We start from the raw sequence: 23,914 nt of genomic DNA, 5'->3' as shown, positions 1-23,914 counted from the left end.
AATCTCCTTGGTAATCCAGTGGATAGATTACTTTTGTTGTAGTAAAAGGAACAACAATATAAAAACAAAATCCTTTCAGAAACATGTTATCATTTATGTATTCTTAATCATACTTCTAAAACACTCAATAGAGCGTTATGCTGATTAGCACAAGCTTATCGAGTGTCATTTTCTTTCTATCCTTCATGGGCAGCACCTACCCAATTCATTTTAAACATGCAGTACTAGAGACAAATATTTTGGTACTCTTCTCTTAAAGGATGCCCATTAACCAGAGTATTTTAGATAAAAAATAATCAACAGTCAAGTTGTTTTTTACAAACCATTAAGTGTCAATTTTATTTGTTCTGTTATATTTGCAAAAAAAATTACTTTCGCCAAAAAAACATTGTCATGCACAAACTGAATTGAAAATTATAAAAAAGCAAAATTCATACAAATGGAAAGTATGCAAGGGCATGGTTTTCCTTGCATAGATTATAGTGCAAGTAACTCCAGTATTTCCATTTTCCTTCTACTAGTTATTTACTTGACATGTTTTTTCAAAATGTATTTTAAATTAAAATAATACAATTCAGAAAATTTCCTCAAACTTACTGTAATTTTCTTTTCCTGGATATATCAATTGCAGCATCACAATAGGGTTAGCTCTGCCCACTTAGCTGTTTAGGCTAAGAAATAAATTATAAATTGACCCTCTTTACTTTGGTCCACTAGTCTTGTAATATGCTCAAAGGGCTAAAATAAAAATAAAAATAAAGGGGAAGGGACGAAATTGATGCTGCCGTGGATATTTCCAGGAAAAGAAAATTACGGTAAGTATGAGGAAATTTTCTGAATTTCTGGGTAATCCATGGCAGCATCACAATAGGGTAATACCCTCGCTAAACTTAGGGGAAAGCAAATAAAAAAAAATAAGATGGCAATGCCCAAAGGAGGTCCCACATAAAATAATTAAAGGAAACAAATGTAAATTAATATCAGTTAACCAAAGATAGAAAAATTTAAAATGTAAAAGGATTACTATAAAATACCGCTTATCTAGGGGGGCGGAGCTAAGCATCTGAAGCGAGCGGTCGTCGCATGGCCGCGGAGCTCCGGGACAAATTGCAGCAAAAAAACACACAGCCAGCAACAAAGCCCACACAAAAAGTACCCAGAGACGGCACAGAGAACCGGGAGAGCCGAATTGGGCGGAAAAACAAAAGAGCGAAGCCCGACAAGGCATGGACATCGGGGAACTATGGCGGCAGGCGCACGAGGCAGGAGGCGCCAAGATGGAGTCCTTGCACGGCGGATGCTCGGACTTCACAGAGGAGTCGTCGGATGATCATGGGGGAGACTCCATACTGGCCACGCTGACCCATTCCCAATCACAGGGACCACTACACACAAAGGCCTCCACCCCGTGACCATGGAAGCAATTGGAGACCTAATGGTGACTCACCATAAGAAGATAGCCGCCGACGTGGCCCTAATTAGGGATGACATCAAGGGCATCACAGAGAGGCTGGGAAAGGTGGAGGCCTCCTCCGACAGCCACACCAACCAAATCAGGGTTCTGCAAGCAGCGATCAAGGACCTGCAGCAATAAAACCTGCAGCAAGAAATCCAAATGACCGCACAAGAAGACAGGCACCGATGACACAATCTCAAGCTCAGAGGGGTTACGGACTCCATACCAGAGGCTAAACTACCACACTTTGTCAGGCGACTCGTCACGGAATTACTGACACCAAAGGCGGCTAAAACGATCACCCTGGAGGACCTATTTCGGCTATCACGACCAGCAAAGGCACCTCAGGCTGCCACAGGGGACTTAATACAAAAATTTCATTCAGCCAGAGAAAAGAAGATGGTCCTAGATGCCACAAAAGGACAGTTCTCTTACCCCTTTGAGGGGATGTCCCTTTCTTTCTATACAGACCTGTAGGCCGGAACGCTGGTGTGGAGAAGATCCCTGAGCGCATTTACCGCCCTCCTGCGCCTCCACCAAATCCAATACCGCTGGGGCCCAAGCCAAGCCTTCAACATCAGAAGAGGAGACACCAAGCACGTGGTTCATAATCCCCAAGAGGCCACAGGGTTGATGGGGCTACTGAAAATCCCCACAGACTCTCAGAATCAGGCAACGCACCTCGCAGGCCGTAGCCAACCACTAGACAGACGCACCGTACATGCTGCAGAGTTTGTACCCAGGAAGACACCCGCAGACACATACGCTACAGCCACCACATGAACAGGGCTGCGGACTACCCAAACAACCAAGACCTACCCTGCCACTGACAGATCGGCTGATCGCTGTAAGGGTGGCCAGAAACAAAAGGCTAAACCACCAACTGACGGACACCACCTGCCTGGTGCAACATCAACCAACGGGACTGTCCAAAAGACATGTTTAACCCCATGCTCTGGGTTTTGAGTTCACACTCTATAAGCCTAAGTAGAACTGAATTATTATTTTTTTATTTTTATTTTTATTTTTATATTTTGCATAGGTCTCAGCTATACCAGCTTATGTTACCTCAGGCCTGGACACATAACCCACATGACCCCCAGGTGGCATCTCCCTGAGCCTTACCACCGTTATTATACAAAAGCATCAACAATATATATAGCTAGCAGTAGTTGCCCCAGATTACCTCTATCTTTTGAATTTAAACTAACCTGGAAGCAGGTCAAGAATCTCCTGCCCAGATACTCACCTCGCAGCACGTGTCCTTATTGTACTGTGCCCAACATAACTTCTCATGCACTGCATAGACCTGCCTGTCAGTAGCTACACTTAGCATGTTTATGTCAGGATCGGGACAGGGATCCAACACGCAGAGTACAAACAGGTACAGGATACGTATACCGGACCTTAGAATGGCCGGACTAACGTACGGAGAATATAGAGAATAGTCAAAGACAAGCCGAGGTCGAGGGAACGAGAAGACAGGTAAGCAAGAAACAAGCCGGGTCAAGGGTAACAGAGATAAACAGAGTAAGTCAAACAAGCCGGGTCAGAACCAAAGGGATAACAGAAATACAAGAGCACTGTGTGACTAGGCAGACTAGAACCACGACAGGGCAATGAGCAAATGGGAGAAGCAAGTTTAAATACCCTGGCTCGGAAGGGTAGACACGCCTCCGACGAGTCCTGATTAGTCTCTGAAGGATTGAGTGACAGGTCGTTCCGGGTTGGCGTCATGACGTCGGTTTCCGGACGTCATGCTAGAAAAGGAAGTGAGTCCCTCGCGGCCGGCGTTTACGTGACCGGATGGACCGCGAGGAACAGAGGAAACAGCCCGTCCGGACGGATGGACGTCTAAGTCTCTACCTCTCTCGGAGGTAGAGACTTCAGGTACCCTGACAGTACCCCCCCTCTCAGATACGCCCACCGGGCGGAAGGAACCGGGACGAGATGGGAAGCGGGAGTGAAACTCCCTGCGGAGACGAGGAGCATGAACATCCTCCTGAGGTACCCAACTCCTCTCCTCAGGACCATATCCCTTCCAATCGACCAGATATTGTACTCTCCCCCGAGAGATTCGAGAATCAATAATAGAGTTAACCTCATACTCCTCCTGACCCTCCACCTGAACAGAGCGAGGAGAGGATGATGTGGAGGAAAATCTGTTACAGACTAGTGGTTTCAACAATGAAACATGAAATGAGTTAGGGATGCGTAAGGCAGTTGGAAGAGCTAGACGATACGCAACTGGGTTAATGCGAGTTAGCACCCTGTAAGGTCCAATATAACGAGGAGCGAACTTCATGGAAGGCACTTTTAAACGGATGTTTCTTGTACTCAGCCATACTCTATCACCTGGAACAAACACCGGAGCCGCCCTTCTACGTTTATCAGCGTGCTTCTTAACCAGCATAGAATTGTGCAGAAGAATCTGTCGAGTCTGATCCCACAACTTCCTCAAATTGGCAACATGAACATCAACCGACGGCACCCCCTGGGAAGAAGAAGCCGAAGGGAGAATAGATGGATGAAAGCCATAATTCATGAAGAAGGGGCTTGAACGAGTAGAATCACAAACGAGATTGTTGTGTGCAAACTCCGCCCAAGGAATCAAACCAACCCAATCGTCCTGGTGTTCGGAAACAAAACAACGAAAATATTGTTCAATCTTTTGGTTGGTGCGTTCAGCAGCTCCGTTGGACTGAGGATGATAGGCAGAAGAGAAATTCAATTTGATACCCAGTTGAGAGCAGAAGGACCTCCAAAAACAGGAAATAAATTGGGAACCTCTGTCAGATACAATTTGGGAGGGTATCCCATGTAATCGAAAAATCTCCCTTGCGAATATATCCGCCAATTCGGGAGAAGACGGGAGTTAAGGCAGAGGAACGAAGTGAGCCATCTTGGTGAATCTGTCAACCACGGTGAGGATAACAGTCTGTTTTTTAGAGATAGGTAAATCGACAATAAAGTCCATAGCCAAACAGGACCATGGCTTCTCTGGAACCTCTAAGGGGTGCAGAAATCCACAGGGAAGGGTATGAGGTTGCTTGGTCTTAGTACAAACCTCACATGCACCGATGAAATCTTTAATATCCTTCCGTAAATCAGGCCACCAGAAGTCCTTAGAGATCAAAGCACATGTCTTGCGAATACCAGGATGTCCAGCCACCTTGCTGTTGTGGAAACATTGCAACAGTTCCAGTTGTAGAGCAGGAGGAACGAAACGTCGACCTTCAGGAGTCTGTTTAGGAGCTAGATGTTGCAGTTTAATGATCTCGGCAAGTAACGGAGAGTGAATCCTGAGATTCGTGTTGGCGATAATATTGCATCTCGGAACTATAGAGGAAAGAACCGGTTCAGATATAGTAGAAGGTTCATATTGGCGAGACAAAGCATCGGCTTTGGAGTTCTTAGAACCAGGTCTATAAGTAAGCACATAATTGAAGTGGGTCAGGAATAAGGACCAACGAGCTTGTCTGGCGGACAGTCGTTTAGCTTCCCCAATATAAGACAAGTTCTTGTGATCCGTCAAAATAGTAACAGGATGTAAGGTCCCCTCCAATAAATGTCTCCACTCCTTTAAGGCCATAATGACCGCTAAGAGTTCCCTGTCGCCAATGTCATATCTACTTTCAGGGCCAGACAGTTTCTTAGAAAAAAAACCACAAGGGTGTAGTGGTTTATCCACCCCTAACCTTTGCGACAGAACAGCCCCTACGCCAGTCTCAGAGGCATCGACCTCGAGTAGGAACGGCAGAGTCATATCAGGATGGACTAGAATTGGAGCAGAAGCAAAAAGATCCTTGAGAGTCTTGAAAGCAGCGAGAGCTTCATTAGACCAAGTCTTAGTGTCAGCCCCCTGTCTGGTCATATTGGTAATAGGTGCACTAATGGAAGAGTATCCCTTAATGAAGCGCCTATAATAATTGGAGAAACCAATAAACCTCTGAATAGCCTTGAGTCCCTTAGGCAAAGGCCACTCTAAAATGGACTGGAGTTTGTCAGGGTCCATCTTAAAGCCTTCCCCAGAAATCACGTATCCAAGAAAGTCTATCTGAGACTGGTCAAAGCTACATTTCTCCAATTTACAGTATAAGCCATGTTGCAGGAGTTTGTGTAATACCTTTCTGACCTGTCTGTGGTGGGTCTCAACCTCTCTAGAGTGTATCAGTATGTCATCCAGGTATACAATAACACAATCATGTTGAAATTCCCTAAGAACCTCATTAATCAAATCCTGAAAAACTGCAGGTGCGTTACAAAGACCAAAAGGCATGACCGTGTATTCATAATGCCCATAACGGGTATTGAACGCTGTCATCCACTCGTGTCCTTGCTGGATTCTCACCAAGTTATATGCCCCTCTGAGGTCCAACTTGGTGAAAATTTTAGAGCCTTTCAGACGATCAAACAGCTCGGTAATCAAGGGAATTGGATAGGCATTTCTGATGGTTATCTTATTAAAACCTCGGTAATCAATGCAAGGTCTTAGTGAACCATCCTTCTTTTTAACAAAAAAAAAACCAGCCCCGGCAGGAGAAGAAGATCTCCTAATGAATCCCTTGTCTAGATTCTCCCGAATATACTCCTCTAGAACTGAATTCTCCTTAGTGGATAGGGGGTATACATTGCCCCTCGGAGGCATGGTACCAGGTAGTAAGTTAATTTTACAATCAAAGGTCCTGTGTGGAGGTAGAGTATCAGCATTCTTTTTGTCGAATACTGCTTTTAAGTCTAGGTACAGAGGCGGTATCTGTATCTCTGTAGACTGGGTAGAACTACCTGGTGTGTTAATTACACCCAATGGGGAAACCCTCCGTAAACAATTCTCCTGGCAACCCTGGCCCCATGAGAGTATCTCCCCTAACTCCCAATCAATAATAGGGTTATGTCTTTTTAACCATGGGTAACCCAGGACTATGGGAACAGAAGGAGATGAAATAAGCATAAGCGATAAGTTTTCCTCGTGTAAGATACCAACAGTTAAGCTAACTGGGATGGTCTCACGAGAGATAACAGGCTCAAGTAAAGGTCTACCATCTATGGCCTCAACGGCCAAGGGTGTATCCCTTAACTGGGATGGGATAGTGTGTTTAGTAGCAAAGGCTTGATCGATAAAATTCTCAGCAGCACCGGAATCTATCAAAGCCATGGTCCTTAGTACTCCCCTTTCCCAAGTTAAAGAAACTGGTAGCAGAAGCCTGTGATCTTTATAATTATGCGTAGAGGACAAAATAGAAACACCCAAGGCCTGTCCTCTAGAGAAACTTAGGTGCGAGCGTTTCCCGAACGATTAGGACAATTCAGGCATAGGTGACCTCTGACTCCACAATACATGCATAATCCCTCCCTTCTCCTGTACTGCCTCACCTCCTCTGAGAGGCGAGTATTGCCTATCTGCATAGGTTCAGGACATAGTGAGGTAGTGGAATCAGGACTTTGAAATGCGGGAGCTAATTTAAATGAAGGTCTAAGGTTCCTCTCTCGAGTGTTCTGTCTCTCTCTTAAACGCTCATCAATACGAGAAATGAATGAAATTAAATCCTCCAAATTTTCAGGAAGCTCTCTAGTAGCAACCTCGTCGAGGATTACATCTGATAGCCCATTCAAAAATACATCTATATATGCCTGCTCGTTCCACTTAACTTCTGCCGCCAAAGACCTGAACTCTAGTGCATAATCCACAAGAGTTCGGTTCTCTTGTCTCAGGCGCAACAGTAATCTAGCTGCATTGACCTTTCTACCAGGAGGGTCAAAAGTTCTTCTAAAGGCAGCTACAAAGGCATTATAATTATATACCAAAGGGTTATCATTCTCCCATAATGGGTTGGCCCATCTCAGAGCTTTCTCAATGAGTAAGGTGATAATAAATCCAACCTTCGCCCTATCTGTAGGATAGGAGCGAGGTTGTAATTCAAAGTGGATACTGATCTGGTTAAGAAAACCACGACACTTCTCAGGTGAGCCACCATAACGTACTGGTGGTGTAATACGGGAAGAGGCACCTACAGTGGCTACCTCTAGGCCTGAGCTCACAGGAGAAATAGAAGTAGTACGCGTCTCCTCTGGCGGGTTATTAGCACGAGACAATAACGCCTGTAGTGCTAGCGCCATCTGATCCATTCTGTGCTCCATGGCTTCGAACCTAGGATCAGCAGGACCAAGCTGACTGTTTGTACTTGCAGGATCCATTGGCCCTGTCGTAATGTCAGGATCGGGACAGGGATCCAACACGCAGAGTACAAACAGGTACAGGATACGTATACCGGACCTTAGAATGGCCGGACTAACGTACGGAGAATATAGAGAATAGTCAAAGACAAGCCGAGGTCGAGGGAACGAGAAGACAGGTAAGCGAGAAACAAGCCGGGTCAAGGGTAACAGAGATAAACAGAGTAAGTCAAACAAGCCGGGTCAGAACCAAAGGGATAACAGAAATACAAGAGCACTGTGTGACTAGGCAGACTAGAACCACGACAGGGCAATGAGCAAATGGGAGAAGCAAGTTTAAATACCCTGGCTCGGAAGGGTAGACACGCCTCCGACGAGTCCTGATTAGTCTCTGAAGGATTGAGTGACAGGTTGTTCCGGGTTGGCGTCATGACGTCGGTTTCCGGACGTCATGCTAGAAAAGGAAGTGAGTCCCTCGCGGCCGGCGTTTACGTGACCGGATGGACCGCGAGGAACAGAGGAAACAGCCCGTCCGGACGGATGGACGTCTAAGTCTCTACCTCTCTCGGAGGTAGAGACTTCAGGTACCCTGACAGTTTAGCCCGTAACCAGCTATTTATTTTATTTTATTTTATTAATTTATCATTTACTCTCTGGCTACAGGCAACTATAACTGTAAGCGCTTCACCAAAGACTGGCACAGCTCTATTTCACTGGCGTTACCTACCTTAACTTGACATAATAGGTCTACACATAATAGGTCTACACCTAAGCCATGAGACAGCCGAACAGGAAAATACCTCACAGTCTGTAACAAACCTGTTCCACATATATATATTATACCCCTGAAACACGAAAGCATATTATTCCTTTATAACTACATGAATATAGCTAACCTAGCACTGTTAAACATTAATTGTTCTCACCTGTTTAATTTACTGTTATTAACACAATATAAACGTTTAGCAAAGCGAGATAAAACTGTTAAAAAATGTGCGAATTTTCATGCCACTGCCTAACGTGTATTAACCTTGCAATACGCTGTTGTGGAGTCTGTTGAAACCATGTAACCACCTGCACAACAAAAATAAAGATTTTTTTTTTTAAAAATACCGCTATCTAAAGAATTATAGCATAGAAAAATTAATATATACAGGTAGCATAAAAACACTGCTACCCTAAGGATCATAGCGGTCGTTATTTTTCTCGAGTTATATATGTACCATACACTACCCACAGGATCACAGTGGATTAAACATATTTATTGCTGAATGTGTACACAACATGCACCGCTACCCATAGGATCACAGCGGATTAGAATTATTATTTATTTCTGAAAGTGTATACATCATGGATGGTCTATTTATAATTTATTTCCTGTCTTAAACTGCGGGCGGAGCTAACCCTATTGTGATGCTGCCATGGATTAGCCAGGAATATATATATATCACATGTCATTTCTAAATTTTGCTTAGCTTGCTGTAGGACAGTCAGCCATATCAAGATATTAATTTCAGAGAACATTACTGTGGATTCATTTACATAGATATTTAATTTATTTAAATGAGATCCCTAGCCTGGTAAATCTCACTAAAAAATAGGCATTCAATTATATATTTTTCTGTTCCTTTTCTTCTTCATTGTTTTCTAGTTTAAAGTCTAAAATTGATATCTTATTGCTACTTATATTAACTTCTTTGTACCCATAAAAATAAAGCATTTTTACAAAATGAAAAAAGAAGTACAAAAGAAAAGCTGTTGTAGGATAAACACTCATCCCTGTTACATCAAATTATTGTAAGCGTATCTCCTCTAGCATGGAGAGAAATGCCAGGCGCTTTTGCCAAGACCAATTTCTATTTCAGGTCAAAAGAACAGTATCTGCATTTATATGCCATCTTTGTAATTAGTGAGGCCAAGGGACATTGAGACAAAATGCTTCTTGTTCTAGCATGAAACGACAACTGAGTCAATTCAATGCAGAATACGTTACTTCCCATGAAGCTAAACAACATCATTCTAAATAAGCAGAACGAAACTAAATAATAATGACAGGCTATGTTGTGATATACAAGTCACTAAGGCAAAGGGAAGAAACCAATGCAACTAAATGTCTCACTGGCAGCATGCGAGTGCATGAGTGTAAAATACAGCTAGACTTAAATACACACCTGCAGAAACATATCATTTTTATGGATGGAGTCCACAACAAGCATATAAATTATAATAATTCATAAAAGTACCGTAGCTAAAAGTTTTTAAAAGGGTCAGTTGATGCTAGAGTTAAGGAGATAATGCATTAGAACTTAAGAGATGAAGAAAAACAAGAAACCTAACATTTTAAAATGTAATAAAACACATTATCACTAAAGGTCCCCAGCAAATTTTCAAGACTTCTCAAATCACATATGCAGAGGTGCCTGAGAAGGCCTTTTACATGTTTTGATGACTACTATGCATGCTCTCTCTGTTCCGCCAAAATCATAGAAAACCAAACAAAAAACAAAACAGACAAAAGAATATTTGTGTTACTAATAGACTTACCAGACTAATCATCCTCATAAAAAAATCAAATGGTAGAAAAATTACTGACAATTTAAACAATGCTGAATATGAACTTGTAAAATTTTTATTTGTGACAATTGAAATGCTAATTAAGAACAGATAGGGGGGCGGGGCCTGGCTGCTGAGAGGAGAAGACGCAGACTTGATTAGCTCCTGATCTGCAGCGAAAACTATGCCGATTTAAGCCACCTAAACAAGAAACAATCAACCCAAACAGGCTACAAACTGGAAGGGGAGAACCAGGGGCACACAACCATGCCACACAAGCGACAAATTTGGTATGCAGCACCGGCCCTTCCTACGAGGCCTACACGTGTGGTTGGCGTAAGGGAGACGGCCGTTCCCCCGCTGACATCCACGGCTGCTGAGCGGAGACCAGACCCTCGTTCCCCCCCCTCTGGACTGGTGGGGGTTATCCCGGTCTACCCTCAGGAGACCCTGGCACGACCCGGCGAGAAGGCTGGGAAGACGCAGGGGCCTGAAACACGCGGTGGCACTACACCTAAAATGGCGGAGGCAGCAAGCTCCCCTGAAACTCACAGCGAGCAGCCAGACATAGAGCACCGGCTGAACAAGACCTTCCAGGCTTTTTGGGACAAGTTGGAGGCCCTTATGTTCCCGGAGAACACTGGGGCAGTGCCTGTCACCAAGCCACGTACTCACCTAAGCGAGATCAAACGGTTGCAGGCACGGACACCTCAAACACCGAGCCACCCAGAAGGTTGGAAGCAGCGAGACAATCACCAGCGGCAGGAGACCGAGGACCTGTCAGGCGGCACTGGAAGCACGCTGATAGCCCCAAGAAACCGGCAAGTAATCGTGCGGATGCACATCAGCCCGACCTCCTACCAACCTAACAGAGAGGGCTTGTCCCCAAAGAATATGGCAGAAGTGCTGGAGGAAAGGGAGGCCGCACAGCGAGTACCCCCACCAGCGACCACAAACTTTGCCGCCAAGCACAGCTCATTTACGGCGGAACCGACCCTACATGAACACTCTGCAGTGCGGCGGCCCCGAAGAGGGAACAAAGGAGACACCCAGCAACAGGCCATAAAGAGCGACACCCATCCGCCTCTCACGGCGCACACAGACCTCCAGAGGTACAGATGTGGCAGGCTTACCCCGACAGGGCTGCAGCCCAAGGATCACCAACAAGAGGCTCACAAAGCCACAGTGGGGGACACTATCATACGGGACGTCCCCATGCCTGCACTGCCTCTACCACAGATAGGAATCGGCTGATCGAGTATCCAAACCAGCAACAGGGACGTCTAGTCACTTACAGGGGAAGCTGAGTACCTGGACATACCTGATAAGGGACCTTTAATCCCATGCTGATGTCATATATAAATGTCCCCTTTTTATATATTTTTCTTTTCAGTTCATTTACAACTCTGCTCTGCTACCCCACTAAGTCTGTATGTGCAATTTGAAATACCATGTCCTGCAACCTCTAGTCATAGGACCAGACACCAATGGCATATATAGCTCGCATTATAGAATGAAACCTGCATGATCTGATTCATTTTAGATGTCTGCAATTACCATCTTTGAGCTAAGCATCATCCCATGCATTATGCTGATATCGCCCATATCTACTCATAACATGCAGGGAAGCTGTTACTTATAATATATATATATATATATATATATATATATATATATATATATATATATATATAGAGAGAGAGAGAGAGAGAGAGAGAGAGAGAGAGAGAGACAGCATATCGCATAACAGATCCTCTGACTCAATCTGTACTATGCGACCATCACCCTTTTATTTCACATTTTAAGCTGCGCTGCAACTGCCTTTTAACTTTCATACTTCCCTCTCTTGGCAGCTCATATATACGCATATTTAGACCCAAGTTAAGCAAGTTTTAAATCGTTAACTATTGCCACGTAAACGCTCAATTCCTATGCACCATTTCACTGGTTGGCGCCAAATACTAAGGCGACTCCAGCCTGTTTAAAACCTGTAGAGAACCGATGGCTTACCTGCACGTACACCTATTCGACTGTCTAAACTTATGTACACCTGGGTTAACTCTTAACTTAAACACAAAATTGTGCACTGTTGCCGTTATGTTAAGGAAAAGATTAAGTCTTCTCTGCTGTTGTATTTTAGACTAGATAACAAACTAATCTAAGCATGTGTAACTTGCCTGTTCTACTATAGAATGTTAATCGTGCAGCTATTGGGAAGCCACATACTCGTTATGTTTTGATCCTCAATTATAGGTAAGCCTGTTATATGATTTGCCATTAATCTTGTTTCTCTCTTTTGTAAACGTATGTTTTACTACTACCGTTCGCACTGTATTATCTGCAGAATTACTCAGCATTACTATTAATATAAACATTGTGCCTGTATTTCATTTGTCCCGCATGTTCAGCGAGGAAAATGCCTGAGGACTGCTCTCGGGGCACCTCAGACCTGCTTGGAAACTTTATGCACACTACAAAAATAAAGAATTGAAGAAAAAAAAAAAAAGAACATGCAGATAACAGAAATGTTTGTTGCTATGGTTTTGCAAGCAAAGAATTTGATTTGTCTAGATACCTTGTGGATCAACATCTTTAGCCAGCTTCAGAGCATCAGAGTTTGCAAGGTCTGTATTGGCAGGAGTCACAGCGAGTATCAGACAATTCTCTCTTATGATAAACTGCATAATCATTTCACGTATTTGGGCTTCAATATCCAGAGGCTGATCCCCTACTGGGACTTTTGTAATGCCCGGCAAATCGATTAACGTCAAGTTCAATACTGTAAAAAAACAAAATAAATACTTAGATCTCTGCAAGGGTATACAATACAAGAAAAAATGGAGCAGGTTTAGCGCTACTTAATCAAAATGAAGGCAGCAAACCAAAAGAAGGGGATCCCTCTAAATCAGTGATGGTTCTCTAAAAGCCATCTGGGCATTATAGGAAATGTAGTCCAGAAACAATTTATGATGTCATCACTGCTCTCAACAAAAACAGAAAAAATGGCTGCACCACAAAAGTACAGGAATGACAATAAACTACTATTTTCAATATTGTACTACTGTATATTATTGAAAATAGCACTGTTATTCCTGTACTTTTGTGGCACAGCCATTTTTTCTTTGTTGTTCTCTGTAAGGGTATTGTCAGGGTATTTATATCGGCAGACATTTAAAATGTATATTGTCAGAGTCACTCTGAACAGAGCAGACTCCATTTTGTTATTTTCAAGTTAACAAAAGACACAAGATTTCTATCCCTTCTGTAAAACTAACCACTTTGCCAGAGCTAAAGGAATGCATAGTATATACAAACCTGTTGATAAGAAATGAGAACGGGGGATGGACAGACTGTCTAAATGCTAATGGAATATAATCAATTCTAAACTCAGACATTTGTGACAGAGAAGATTAAATAATTACTTTTGATATTATATAAGATCCAATTGTAAGTTTAGGGGTCATACTTAGTTATAACTGTCATATTAGAAATTATAGCAGAATTTGCCAGATACATAGTCTGAAGAAAGCCCAAAGAAACTCTTTGAACTGACAGAAAACTTAAATTATAAATAACCATAAAGATAAGCTAAATGACGTCAAAATAGCCACCAGGAAAAGCTAACTCTTTCCTGGATAGGAATGTTTAGTGGGACGAGACTGCCCTCTATAGACCAAATACTTAAATTGCTATCTGGAAGGTAACCACACCTCCAGTTTTCTATTGGTCTATCACCTAGTGAATTTTCCCTTTAAAAAGTTAAGACAAAGGGAAGAGAGGTATGTAGAGGAAGCAAAGAAGCAAAGAGGTGAGCAGTCGGGGGCAATGCAGAGAAATCCATGACAGATATCCACTCCAGGGCACTCAGAATTTCTTACACACCATCACACATCCATTCAGTTCCTGAGACTACCTACTCATATGATGAGAAAATCTACCTAACTGGTAATTATACTGGTTTCATTTAATTAATCTAAATTAATTAACATTTTCTAATAGCATGATATATGACTGGATAAATCACGATCAGATTTCGATATTTAGAAATCTTAGTTACTAAAGAATATATAGTTATAATATTCTATTCTGCAGATAGAAAGGAATAATTTTATATATTAATGTGACATATCACATGTTAGCATATCGTGATATTTATCCAGGTGTATTGATTTGCCCTAAAATAAGATAAAATATCTGATTAGGCAAGTTAAGATTCTGCTTATAGAACATGGTATATTACTCTTATTGGATGGTTCCAGGAAATGACCAATGAGCTGGTATAAATGTTATTTTATTTAAAATCACATGAGAATAGGTCTTAATTACCTAGGAGGTCTAGCCAGCATAGAAAGGGTTATTCTGTCAGCTAAAGTTGTATGGCCTTAAGCTGCAAGCTCTGTGTCTGTGTGTGTAAGTTTCACTTTGGTTTCTCTGTGAAGCCCATCATAAATCATTGTCTTGACAATTGACTGTGTATTGCCATTAATTGCATACTCATGTTATATTGAATATTCATTGATTATTATCATGCATGTTACATATTATTATTATTTAAATTGTCACAATAAATTGTATCTATTTTTATAACAAATTGTGATTTTATTTATATGGAATACATTTCACTTACACGATAACGATCTTTGGGATCTGAGAATTGAAATAGTGGGCAATTCTCAACTGTTTACTATTATTATCCCGTAAATATCCCCACAGTATGTCTGTGAGTATCTATTATATATTTCTTTAGATCTTTATGTTCTTCAACTATGATCAGTCAGTTCCAATAACATAACTACACACACTGAAAGTGTTATTCACAAAAGTAAAAATTAAAAGTGAGAATTTAAAATGTACAATCTGAATAGCCAAACTGAAAGAGAATTTTTCAATTTCTGCTATTTTGACCTTAAAGTCAAATCTTTTTGACTCTGAAATTCACTAATATAACTCTGTATATTTTTTTTAAATGCATATATTTTTGGCTCAATGATCTAAAAGTTAATCACTCAGTCACATCAAATTACTTTTGAAAAATAAAATAACGTCACGTACCATTTGGAGAATATATCCTTAAATTAATAGGGATGGGAGAAATGCCTTTATTCATGCCTGTTGCTCTATCAGTTTCTGCTTCAATCTCTTGCCGCACTTCATCAAAATCAGTGAATTTAATACCTTTGCAATGTAGAAACTCTGCATATTCTGCACAACAAATGTAAACCTTAGAATGGATTAGGGATAACAGATATAATATTTTGTATATATAACATAGGGTGGAGACTTCATGTTTTAATTGATCAGATTTGCTGAACTAGTTTTTTTTCCTAGTATCCACAACAATCTCCTTACCACTTCATTACTGATTCCCTTTGTTTAAAAAAAAGAAACATTGATTTGAAACATGACATGCATAATAAAATCATAAATGTAAAAAAACAAAACACTCATATTATGTTAAATAGATTATATTTCTGATTAATGATACGAGAAAAAAAACAAAAAAAAACTATATTTTAAAAATATATAATTTTTCCATTAATTCGTTAATTCACACTTGTGAAGAACTGCCCTATGAAACTTTCCCGTTTTACCAAACGTAATTTGTTTCCCCTTGGTTCGGTACTTCTAAACTAACGAACACCGACCACTCCCCTGGCTCGTTAACTTCAAAGAAACCACAAACTTAAGTGCTCTCTCTGGGTGGCCGCCATTCATGTTATCGAACACACATGCTCCAATAAATGGTGGCCACTTTGTCTCCTGAACACAGGCAGCGGTACTTGGTTGTCGAGTGCGTGTAATTCTATGTCGGATGCTTTGCCTCATGAACCCCAGGAAAATCATACCGTTGCCTGCTCCGTTCCTAGATAAGCCAGGAGAGCAGTTTTGGGGGGAAAGACACCCCCAAACAGAAATAACATTAGTTTACATTCGTATAGGAACTCCAGAAACGTCAAAACATTACCCCGGTGGCGATTCGGCTATGCTACATGTATCAGAGAGCTATTGGGGCAGCTTGGGCACTAAGACCCGCTGTATCCTGGGATGTAATACTTTTGGGGGTTCCTATTAATATTGTATGTATTTTGTGGTGTTCACGTGTTATGTGTTGTAGCTTGAGTGCCTGGGAGATAATTAGTTTAAGTAAAAGCAAACTCACTTATCTCCCAGGCACAGAGACACCTAGGCGGCTTACCTATGTTTTTGCAGGAGACCCCATGCTGGGGGTCTGTGTATGTAAGCTGGCAACTTGGCCATAATAAAACATTCCTGTTGTATTCTTCATCAAGTCTCGACTGATGTTTGGTTATGCAATATAGAGAGCACTATATTCACACGAACCTTGCGGGATTTCGGGAAACCTCAGACAAACGTACCAATCTGGGTACAGGAGGTTCCTTACAATACTTTTACAGAAATATTGTGGGATTAAGCATTTTAGAGACTATACATGATATCCTTATTTTAAGTTATTTCAGACAGGGTCTGATACGTTTGCAATATGTATGATATATTTGCTGAAATACTATTTCTGTCACAAACAAAAGTTATGTCCAAAACAGATAAATAAAAACAAACTATCCAAATAAAAAAAAAAACTATTTTCAGGTATTTGTAAAGAACCATATGTTCCTATCAATGTATCTTTCTAAAACTGACACTAGAAAATATAACAAGAAAGTCTGTAATTGGCCACTATATCAGCATAAACTATAGCCACACCAAACATCTGCACAGTAGAAAGCAGTGTAAAATGGTATTGTGGCCTGAAAAATTATACCTGTACCAATCTGCACAACTTTAGTCTGCAATTTACAGTTTGTTGTGGGTATTTTTTTTTTTTTTTTTTTAAACAAGCTCAAAACTGGAATGTAATAATTTAATGTGGCAAACCTTTAGATAGCTTTGTTTTATCTATAGGAATACCATGTTATTTGTTGCATGTAAAGAAGACTTTAAAGTCTGGCAAATATGACTTTTTGTGGAACTTCCATTGACCAATTCAGTTGCAACTTATAATGCAAGGGCAACTTTAATTGCTTGCTCATGATTTTTATATTCTTAGATTTCCCAAACTCAATGTGTTGTTGCCTTCTGTACAACACTATAAAGTGTTATATAAACAGATGCACACACATTTTTTACATAGTCAACGCATGTAGAGCATTGAGAAATCATGTGACATACGTGTGAAATCATGCGGTTGTAGTGTCATTGGAGCTATAAGTGTATGTTCAATGTCCTGTATAGTTATCTATGCTAGAAGAGGAATGTAAAAATCTTGCACTACATACAGGGACTGGTCAAAATAAGTCAATGTACCTAAAGAGGATATTGATATCTCTCTGGAGAGAGGAGATAAATCAACAAAAATAGATATTGGAGATAATTAGGAACACAACAAAAGCTCAGCAGTTACTTTAAGCCTTTAGACTATGTTTGTTATATAAAACTCATACAATTCACACTTGAGAATTGTGAGCCTACAGACACCAGAGATGTCAGCCTTATTTTCTACTCAATATGGTTAACCAAGGGTTCCACTCCATTCAGTAAAGGATCAAAAGTGCTGGTTAATGAATTTGTGATATGCATGATTTGTTTACAATTATGGCTGAAATATATAATCTATATATTGATCCATTGGTGGCTTACTATTCACCAAGGTTATTATTGTTTCATAATCATACTATGTGGCTTCTTAGGGGCATGCATTTGCATGATGACTACACAGAAATAACATTTAATAATTCCAAATTTATTGGGTGTGCCTGTTCCACTTAACCTAAATTAGAATACAAATTAAATGGAAAAGAAAAAAGTACCAGATATATTAATACGGAAGCCATTCTCTGAAAGTATTTTATTAAGACATGCAAATCTGCTTTTGTGACGGATCGCCGTCACAGAGTACCATGCCCACTGCTTATTCATATGTTTTTCTCTTGTATCATGTGTTTCCCCTTGTATTTCTATGCATTTCATGTATTGTGCCCCGTTTCCCGTTCTGGAGTGTTCATACGAACGGAACCCGTTCGTCTCCTGAACAAGGACCACCCGGCACCCCATTAGAATGTTCACACAAATCAATCAGAATGCTCGCACCTGCAACATAAGTGTGAAACCGCAAGGGAAGTAATTAATGAGTGCTCCCCTGAGTGGCCGCCCGTTCGTATAGACGAACGCCAACAAGGGGGAGCATTCGTATCCCGAACATATCGTATCCATGAATGGGTCCCTGAGGTTGGTGGGGACACCATTTTGGGGTACTGGCAGTTCGATCGCTCCAACTCGTCCTAAAAGAACCTGATCACTATCTGGGCTAGTGGCTGCCCAAAGAGCGCTCTCTCCGGTGCTACCTGCGTGGAGATATCCACCGAAGAGAGAGAGAGACGCGAGCCCAGCAGAGATTCCCTGGAACTGTGAGCCGGCCTAACAGGCGTGGAGTCCCCGCTGGCCGCCTGGAAGTCCGAGCTGGCCAATAGGAGAAGGGCTACCATTCAAATTGGTTTGCGCCCTTTCTCCCAATTAGCCGGCAAAATACCTCCCTTCCCTGACCACTGATTGGCGCAATTTGGTTTTGCGCCCTTTCCCTTGATTTGCTGAAGGAACACCTCCTCTCCCCGAGCGCTAATTGGCGCAATTTGGTTTTGCATTCTTTTCCCTGATTGGCTGTTGCTTGGTTTAGACACGAAGGTTGAATTCGCCAGACTAAACCAAGTAACTAATTGCGGAGATGTACAGAGCCTCGAGCCCCAGACCATATGTGTTCCCCAATGTATATGATGTGCTTTACTGTTGTACTGTTGGTACCGTCGTAATCAAAACAGAGTATTTCACGAACATCAAATCTTTATAAAATACCGTATATACTCGAGTATAAGCCGACGCCCCTAATTTTACCCCAAAAAACTGGGAAAACTTATTGACTCGAGTAAGACTAGGGTGGGAAATGCAGCAGCTACTGGTAAATTTCTAAATAAAATTAGATCCTAAAAAAATTATATTAATTGAATATTTATTTACAGTGTGTGTATATAATGAATGCAGTGTGTGTATATAATGAATGCAGTGTGTGTATATAATGAATGCAGTGTGTGTGTGTGTATGAATGCAGTGTGTGTGTATGAGTGCAGTGTGTGTGTATGAGTGCAGTGTGTGTGTATGAGTGCAGTGTGTGTGTATGAGTGCAGTGTGTGTGTATGAGTGCAGTGTGTGTGTATGAGTGCAGTGTGTGTGTATGAGTGCAGTGTGTGTGTTTGAGTGCAGTGTGTGTGTTTGAGTGCAGTGTGTGTATGAGTGCAGTGTGTGTTTGAGTGCAGAGTGTGTGATGCAGAGTGTGTGATGCAGAGCCTTGGTGGGGGGTGGGGGGTGGGGGGTGGGCATTTTTATTATTTTTTAATTATTATAGTTTTAATATTATTTTTTTTCTTATATTAATATTTATTTTATTATTATTTTTATTATTATTATTAATATTTTATTATTTATATTTTTATTTATTTTCGCAGGGAGGGGGGCTCTCACTCCCTGGTGGTCTAGTGGCATTGGCAGTTCACCCCTGTCAGCTCACACTGTAAGTATCGCGAGAGCCGCGGGGTCATAGCGCGGCCGCGAGACTTACACTGGGAGCTGACAGGGGAGCTGACCGGACCGGCGCGGAGGAGAAGGGAGCTTACAGGAGCTGCAGGAGAGGTAAGTAAACGCTCTCTGCCAGCCCCCCTCCTACACAGCCCCCTGTCTGTATGATGGCAATGTAAATTGCCATAATACAGACATTGACTCGAGTATAAGTCGAGTTGGGGTTTTTAAGCACAAAAAATGTGCTGAAAAACTCTGCTTATACTCTAGTATATACGGTACTCTGATTTCACCGAAATTACACCCAGTCAAAAGATATAGTGAGACTAAAGAGGAACTACTTTGTCTCAGCATTTTTCCTAAACTAGACAATCTTGACAAATGATACCACTTGTCAAGCTTGTCATTTCACAAAGCTGTCACCAGTCGTGCAAAGACCCCAGGCAGTGACAGAGCTGCACTAACAAAGCATAATTTTTATACATGTGCATTTATAAAATAAGTTTTTCTCTATGCAAACCGGGGAAACACAAATGCATTAACTTACCTGTTGTAGAATTAATGAGCTGAAGAACCAAAGGACGTCTTGTCACAATGCCTGATCCACGTGGAAGGAAATCCCTAAAGTTGGGGGAAAAAAGTTAAATAAAAGTTGAAATAATAATATACTGACGTTTCTCTAAATAGACTACATGTCTGTTCACCAAATACCTTTTTACATTTTGCCCACCTAAAAATGTCTGCCCTTCTAAACTTTCCATCTTTTTCCCAGTATTCCGCACTCGCAAATCAGATGTGCAAACAGTTCTCCATTGTCTGCTTCTGTCGATCTCTTGCCTCTCATGCTGATAGACTACATAGTAGATTCTAGACGAATCACCCCCTCTCCGTACTATGACCACAACTGTGATTTTGATAGCTTTCCACAACAGACATCCCTGACAGTGTTCCATCCATGATCTTCCAAACAATGCTATAGGCTAAGACTGTGGTGGTCGACTCAGAGTCGATGTGGACAGGATGGGGTTACTGTACAAAATGTCACAGTGCTAGGTAATGCAGAGGTGGTGGCAATGCAGGCCATGTTGAAGGGAAGAGTGAGTCGCGCTCTGGTCAAACACAGACCTCAAGCAGAATACAATTTAGTCTTTACTGTTAAGGAGGTACAGCCGGTTCAGGTGGTGCCTGCATTTAGTTGGGATTCATGACCTGCGTGTACTTACCGCTGTCATCTTCAATTTCTGCTATTGTTCTCATGCTATCTGTATACTCTTTTATCTGTGCTATTGTCCTCCCCTGTGTGGGATGGCAATTGTTGTACTAATGCTTATAAAACACTATTTATTAGGCTTCCTATTACAAAACAATTTAATATAGATTATATTTTTTTCTTTCAGCCTCATAAAACCAAACATTTTAATTTGTCTTCCCACATTTTCCACTGACCATAACTAATTGCAAACTGATTTTCATCTAATTTCCACTCAGAAAATCTAATATTCTCCATTACGAAAACTTGTGAGGATGGGGTAGGGTGTACTCTTCTAGGCACCAATCATGCACATTTGCATATTACATTATAAATTAAGAAGAATGGTTACTATGGATGTAAAGGAACATTGTAATAGTTCACTAAATTTAGCTATTGGTTGTGCTTTTATTTAAAAATAGAAATGCATTTTAAGTTGAACAGGCATATAGTTCGTCTTACAATGGAAATTCAGAAATGTATGTAATTTCTCTAATGAGTGCTGAGGAAGTACCGTATATACTCGAGTATAAGCCGAGTTTTTCAGCACATTTTTTGTGCTGAAAACCCCCAACTCGGCTTATACTCGAGTCAGTGTCTGTATTATGGCAATTTACATTGCCATAATACAGACTGGGGGCTGTGGGGGCTGGCAGAGCTGTAACTTACCTCTCCTGCAACTTACCTAACCTACCCCTCCTCCTCCACGCCGCTCTTCTGTCAGCTCCCACTGTAAGTCTCGCGAGAGCACTGGGAGCTGACCGAGGTGCTGAACGGACGGCGCGGCGGAGAAGGGAGCTGACGGAGAGGTAAGTTACAGCTCTGCCAGCCCCCACAGCCCCCAGTCTGTATTATGGCAATGTAAATTGCCATAATACAGACACTGACTCGAATATAAGCCGAGTTGGGGTTTTTCAGCACAAAAAATGTGCTGAAAAACTCTGCTTATACTCGAGTATATACGGTACTTCCTCAGCACTCATTAGAGACAGGAGCTGCAGGAGAGGTAAGTTACAGCTCTGCCAGCCCCCCTCTCCCCCCCCCCACTGAACTGCCAACGCCACTGGACCACCAGGGAAGGAGAGCCCCCCTCCCTGCCATATATCAAGCAGGGAGGGGGGACGAAAAAAAAATATATAATAATTAAATAAAAAAATAAAATAAAAAATAAGAAGAAGAAATAATAATAAAAAAAATATTAAAATAATTAAAAAAAAATAATAATAACATTGCCCACCCCCCACCAAGGCTCTGCAACACACACTGCACTCATACACACACGCTGCACACATACACACGCTGCACTCATACGCACACACTGCATTCATTATACACACACTGTAAATAAATATTAAATTAATAATTTTTTTTTTTAGGATCTAATTTTATTTAGAAAAACTCTGCTTATACTCGAGTATATACGGTACTTCCTCAGCACTCATTAGAGACAGGAGCTGCAGGAGAGGTAAGTTACAGCTCTGCCAGCCCCCCCCCTCCCCCCCCACTGAACTGCAAATGCCACTGGACCACCAGGGAAGGAGTGCCCCCCTCCCTGCCATATATCAAGCAGGGAGGGGGGACGAAAAAAAATATATAATAATAATAAAATAAAAAAATAATTAAATTAAATAAAAAATAAGAAGAAATAATAATAAAAAAATATTAAAATAATAAAAAAAATAATAACATTGCCCACCCCCCACCAAGGCTCTGCAACACACACTGCACTCATACACACATACACACGCTGCACTCATACGCACACACTGCATTCATACACACACACTGCATTCATACGCACACACTGCATTCATTATACACACACTGTAAATAAATATTAAATTAATATTTTTTTTAGGATCTAATTTTATTTAGAAATTTACCAGTAGCTGCTGCATTTCCCACCCTAGTCTTATACTCGAATCAATAAGTTTTCCCAGTTTTGGGGGGTAAAATTAGGGGCCTCGGCTTATATTCGGGTCGGCTTATACTCGAGTATATACGGTAAGTGTGTTTTATACTTATAAGTGTTCACTGTGCATGATGATATTTTTCAGCTTAGTTTTTAAATATTAGTTTTTAAAATATGGAAGTAATTTTAATATATTTTTGCAAATATTGTTATTAAATGTTTTTATTAATTGATCAAGTACAAACGTTGTAAGAAATTTTGAGTTTCCAGAATGGAGTATATATTTAAAAGGGACATTCTAAGGAACCATAACCACTTCAGTTTACTAAAGTAGTAATGGTGCTAGGATACTGCATGGGATTATGTGTAACACAAATAATCACAGTGTCACAGTATACCGCTGTCACCTCAGCTGCTGTACTTACTCACCAAGGCAAAAGTCCTTCCAAGTAAGCATGCTGAGGTCTATGAACACTATTAGTTCTATTCATATTGACCCTTTGCTGCCTAAACTGACTTTTTTTGCCTATAGTAAGGAACGAGAAAAGAGCCACAATCCATGCACCACAAAAAAATGACTTTAATGGGTCGTAAGCGACAGAACTGGACCGTGGAGAAATGAAAAAAGGTTGCGTGGTTCGATAAATCATGTTTTCTTTTAGATCAGGTGGATGGCCAGGTGTGTGTGCATCATTTACCTAAGGGAAGAGATGTTAGCAGGAGGCACTATGAGAAGAAGGCAGTACGGTGGAGGCATTGTTATACTCTGGGCAATGTTCTTCTTGGAAACCTTGGGTCTTGGCATTCATGAGGATTTTACTTTGACACATACTACCTACCTAGATATTGCTGAAGCCTATGTACACCCCTTCATGGCAACGGTTATGCTACCTGATGGCTGTAGCCTCCTTCAGCAGGATAATGCACCATGCAAATTTGTTTCAGGAGTTGTTTGAGGAACATGACAAAAAGTTACAGGTGTTGTCTT

The 23,914-nt window shown here is 41.2% G+C and overlaps 1 protein-coding gene across 2 annotated transcripts in view; it reads right to left on the bottom strand.

The window, feature by feature from the left end:
* The window catches only part of DNM3 (dynamin 3), a 404,911-nt gene that overhangs the window by 370,206 nt on the left and 10,791 nt on the right, over window positions 1–23,914 (bottom strand). For both annotated transcript variants that reach the window (XM_063426168.1, XM_063426167.1), the window contains exons 2-4: window positions 20,313–20,386; window positions 15,236–15,385; window positions 12,759–12,962 (exon numbers count right to left, since the gene is read on the bottom strand). In XM_063426168.1, coding sequence (XP_063282238.1) covers window positions 12,759–12,962; window positions 15,236–15,385; window positions 20,313–20,386 — 428 coding nt within the window. The remainder of the gene's footprint in view (window positions 1–12,758; window positions 12,963–15,235; window positions 15,386–20,312; window positions 20,387–23,914) is intronic.

Source organism: Pelobates fuscus, chromosome 7 (genome assembly GCF_036172605.1).
Source record: "Pelobates fuscus isolate aPelFus1 chromosome 7, aPelFus1.pri, whole genome shotgun sequence".
In the NCBI taxonomy this organism is placed as follows: domain Eukaryota; kingdom Metazoa; phylum Chordata; class Amphibia; order Anura; family Pelobatidae; genus Pelobates; species Pelobates fuscus.
This window is presented reverse-complemented; position numbering and strand designations above follow the sequence as displayed.